General features: G+C 42.9%; 1 protein-coding gene across 1 annotated transcript; it reads left to right on the plus strand.

Moving 5' to 3' along the window:
• The first annotated feature begins 492 nt into the window (after positions 1-492).
• Positions 493-3,612, plus strand: LOC137181605 (PAK4-inhibitor inka2-like). The gene is made up of 3 exons (XM_067587425.1): positions 493-651; positions 765-798; positions 2,474-3,612. The coding sequence occupies exons 2-3, from the start codon at positions 781-783 to the stop codon at positions 3,461-3,463; spliced, it is 1,008 nt and encodes a 335-aa protein (XP_067443526.1). The 5' UTR covers positions 493-651; positions 765-780; the 3' UTR covers positions 3,464-3,612.
• Positions 3,613-5,083: the final 1,471 nt, after the last annotated feature.

The raw sequence follows: 5,083 nt of genomic DNA on the forward strand, positions 1-5,083 counted from the left end.
AATGATCCTAATAGTTGCAGCCATAACAATGCAATAAATTAAATAATGAGCAAAGACACAGGATTACACAGATTTAAGCTGCAAGATGCAAAGCAAACTCAAAACTTTGCACCCCCGATTCTATGACACTACATAAAGTATGTCTATAGTACTGTTCCTGATGCTTTCCTGCAACCATACTGAGCTAATTACCATTATCATTTGAGGCTAAAGATAAAAGTGAGCGAAAGACACATTCTGATTAAAGTTTTCACCATCACAGTCAATATTTCTCCATCTTTAAAGAGCTTAAGTCACAAAAAAGAAGAGACACATTTTTATCTTGGTGGTCTAAGGTCTAAATTATAGGGGAATCCTCTTTGCATTTCTTGCTCTTCTGCGGAGCCGCACACAGATCTGGGTTCGCAAACGAGCCCTGTGAGCTTCCTGCGCTGTGATTGGCTCATTCAGACGCAAGCGGCTGTAACTGGCTGAGCTGTAAAAAGAGGCGAACAGGGCTGAAGATTTCACTCAGCACATCTGCCTCGTACAAGCAGCTGGAGCCGAGATCTGGTGACACTGCAGCCTGCTGCAACACCTCTGATCGAACCGGGGCATTGATCTCTTTATGGGACCGATTATTTCCTCCGGACGGAATCTGTGGCTTTAGAAGTGAGTGGTGTCTTCTTGTGTTGCCTACTTTGAAATGCTGCTGTGATTTCTTACGAAGGGAACATGTCTGCGTGGTCTTGTTTAAAAAGTGGTTCATATTTTTTTCCTTGCAGGAACTGAGCATCACAGATGAGAGGAACAGACATGGTAAGTGCGTTTTCTCTTTATAAACTTTTGTTTCTTTTACATTTTGATCTAAACTTGGGCGCATTTTATTCGACACTGGTTATTCTATTATTTGCTCATCTGGAACGCTGTTTAAAAATGAAAAGTAAATGTTGAACTGGCTTTAGTTTAGTCTGAATAGAGGATCAGATCTGGTAGTCTTCCAACATACGGAGACAACATCTGCCAATGGAGCAGACGGCTGAACGGTGAGTGATGCTCAGATGCATCTATAGTGTTTGTTGGAGTAAATAATGACAGTTGAGAAGCATATGGAGACTTTTTCACTGATAGACTCTGAACATATATCTGTATAATTGCAGTTTATGTTCATTCTGTGATGGAATATTTTGCAGTTTTTTTTTAAATTTCCATCTTTGTTGGCTCATGACTCTATGCCTTGGGTACTTTCTCAAGTTCTTGCAACATCTAACAGAGTTATGATGAGAACAAAATGGGGGCAGAAGGTCTTGCAACAGGGTCAAATGCTTTAACGAACAGTACAGACTCAGAGGAGAGGGGTCGCACAGGTTCAGAGGTTAGTGCACTGACACCAGTGGAGGAAAGAAGTGTGTTGTTTTGATGGCTTGTGTTGGATGTGACCTCTGTAGCCAGAAATGAACCTGCATCCTGTGTCCTTTTTTTCTTCTTCTGGACATGCTTACATATCTCACTTCTGTCAGCTCAATTTCTCTCTTTTTTTTAATGGCAGCGCCACACTAAGCTGGAGGTCTTTTGCACAGTCTGGGAGTTGAGAGTGTTTTTCTCAACTGTGTTTGAAAAGATGTCAATTAAATGGAGCAAACAAATCCATGTAGGAAAGTTGAGATCAGAATGGATGACAATTATTTAAAGACTTTGGGATCTTGTCTTTCTTTCTCTGCTTCACTTCCACTTCCAAACTTTCACACACACTGTCACATGATCTCTCATACTGTGTTTGAGTTTGAGAGTGGGCCACCGTCTCTCACTGGCTGATTCTGACCAATCAGCACTGTGAGTCAGAGAGGAAACAGGAGTATTATATGCTTTCGTGTATCACTGGTGAATTTCATAGGCAGGCAGGCTGCGCCCTTAAAGAGGCAGGAACCCTGTAGCTAAATCAAGATCCACAAGACCCCAGTTTCTCCTTGATATGGTGCAGCTGTTTTTACTTTGCCCCTGGAGTCACTCTGTAGATAAATTGTTGAAGTTAGAAATGAGCACAGATCTCTCTGTAATAACATCTGTCTGAGTTTTCAGTTGAATCACTACTGAGTCAGTGAAAACAGGGCGTTCACTCATGGTGCTGGTGTGGTCGAGTTAATTAACGAACAGATACATTTGCTTTGTGTTGAAATGTGTCTATTGAAGAGTTAAGTTGTTTGAACAGTGGCTCGCCCAGCCTTCACAAATACAATAAGAGAAAAGGCGCTCTTTCATATTTCTAAATTTGACATGACATGGAGTGAGCAAGCCTGAGCGTGCCCATGAAGCTGTTCCTGTGTTACTCTGCATTTACTGAACTCTTGTTATTATTAGAGCCATTTCCACTCCACTGCAGTAATTCATTAGAAAGGCTTTGAAGCCTTCCAGTCATCTGCCTTTGCTGACTGTATGCACTGATATGCCATTTACTGCCAACATTTGTTTGACTCTTTTGCTTTTGTTTCCTCAGCTTTGTCTACGTGACTCAGGCGACTGCTTACGGGAGCAGATGCAGTATATGATGAGGTCACTGCAAGACCTGAAACAGCTGCGGAAAACCTGCCCTGCGGCCAGATGCCCCCTTGCTCCCATCAGCAACCAACTCCCAGCCTTAGTGCGCCACTCTGCAGTGGCACGTGCTTGTCAGCAGCGAGCATTGCAGCGAGAACAGCGCACACGGCTCCGGATGTCTGATGCCAGCACGGCCAGTACCTACGACTCTGCCTGTTGCCTGGCGAGTCCTCTGGAGGAGGAGGAAGACGACTCAAGCAATCGTTTGGGCCTGAACCTCAGACTGGGCCTGGGCTCTCCCAGCAGTCAGAAGAGTTTGGAGTTTGATTCAGGCTACTCTGAGGCATCTTGGCAGGATGATGGGGTGGTGCTCAGGAGGACAAGGAATGTGCGGGTGTCATCTTCAGCCTGCCTCCGCACAAACAAGGCACCAAGCGGACGTATTCGACCCAAATCCACCTCTGACGCCTGTCTAGAGAGATGGACGTCGTTTGAGGTCAGCGACCCAGAGGACTGGACAAACTCTTTATTGACCAGAGGACGCAACCGCCAACCTCTGGTTCTGGGTGACAACAGCTTTGCTGACCTCATACAGAACTGGATGGACTTGCCAGATTGCCCTGAGCCTGTTGAGCTGAAGCCAAATTCGAGACAAAGACTGGGAAGAGGCTTCTTTGTCAACATGAGAAGGAGACTAGCTGGGTTTTCTAAGAGTGTAGGGGACAGAGTGAGGATGAGATCCATAGACTCTGCTCATATTAACAGAGCTGCCAATGCTTCAAAACGTCTGTCCTGTCCCGTTGTGGCATCGCAGTCTAAAGTCCCCTTTTTCCACCAGTCCCACTCAGGCATTAATGAGATGGACACAGACTTCTACCACTTTGCAGCCCTCATGAAATCAGGCAGCCGGCAGCCGATTATCTGCAAAGATATCATTGGCTACATCTGACGCACCAGTTCCCATGTAAAGCCATGTACAAACCGGACAATCCTCAGAGTCACTTTATTTTTATATGACTGTTAATTCACTTTTTATATGCTCTGACCTGCCACTGAAATAAAGACATTCTCATAATTTAAAACTGAAATATTCTTCTCATTATTCATGCGTTGCATGTGACACAGGATGTGTGGTTGATATCATTTTGAATTCCAAGAAAACATCTGAGGCCATTTCTTTAATTTGAATGAAGCTTCCGCCATAGTCATCTGAGTTTCATTAGAGCTTATTACAGCCAGACAGTAACTCCTTACAGGAAGGTTAGTTAAAGGAGGCTTTTACTTGTCTCTGCAGTATAGCAAATGAGTCTGGGTTCATTTGTTATTATTAGAAATTTAACACTCTAGGCATGTATGATAGAGTTTGGAGATGCATAGTTCAGAATAAATGATGTATAATAAAAAGATAAATTGAATAGTAATAATTGTATTGATAGAGCACTTTTTGTTCAATAAGCATAAAGGGTTACCGAACAAAGTGCTTTCCAAGGAGAGGAAATTCAAAACATAAGCAATTGCAAGAGGTAAATAATGAAACATGCATATACATTCACATACGTATATACACATACATACATACATACATACATACATACATATATGCAAATCTGTCAGCTGTTAGGAAAAGCCATTCTGTAAAAATAAGTTTTAAGACGAGATTTAAAAGCAGCAGAGTCAGCTGACCTGATGCTCAGTAGAAGGCTGTTCCAAAGCTGAGGAGCCAGTACTGCAAAAGCTCAATCACCCTTTGTTTTTAACCTGGACTCTGGAATAGTTGGAGGACCCAGATTGGCAGACCTGAGGAGCCTGTTTGGACAGTATGGTGTGAGTCATATACTCACTTATATAATCCAGCGCTAAATCATGTAGAGCCTTAGATGTGATTAAAAGCACTTTAAAATTGATTCTTAAAAAGACTGGAAGCCACACTGATAATAAACACTGATAATATCTCAGATGCGCAGATGTGCAGTTATTCCATGACTAATAAGGGCATTTGAGTCCATTTTGGAGCACATTTGTTAGATAGCAAGGGGCTCAGTTCTTACTAAACAAAAAGTTGAGTCCTTAAGAGAGGCATTAAACAGGATGACCAGGCTATTTACAGGCCAGAAACAGAGGCTGTATCAACACACAGAGCTCTATGCGCCTGATGAGGTAATTCCCCATGTGTCTGTGCAGTGAGAGGTGAAGAGAGGCGAAGCAGCTGGTTACAGATGGAGCAGAAGTTTACTCTCCCCTTTGCTTTATGAAGCATAACATCTCACTAACAGCCCCCTGCATCATTTAACCTGGTCTGTGCTGTTGTTTTGGTCTAACCTCACAGGTGGTACCAAATCATGCACACACATTGGTTAATGGTACCATTAGTTCTGAGGAAAGTAAAAAAAAAACATTGATACAAAGGAGTGACATATGCACCAAGATAAGCTAATGATCACTTCACCTCTGCTGTACCATAATCACTCTGTTCATCAATTCATAGGAGAAATAGCGCCAGACATTATAAAGATAAAGCGTTTTCCCAAAAGGGATTTCCCATGCTCCCTGCTGCAGCCAGCCTCACCAA

Source organism: Thunnus thynnus, chromosome 4, assembly GCF_963924715.1.
Source record: "Thunnus thynnus chromosome 4, fThuThy2.1, whole genome shotgun sequence".
Classification (NCBI taxonomy): domain Eukaryota; kingdom Metazoa; phylum Chordata; class Actinopteri; order Scombriformes; family Scombridae; genus Thunnus; species Thunnus thynnus.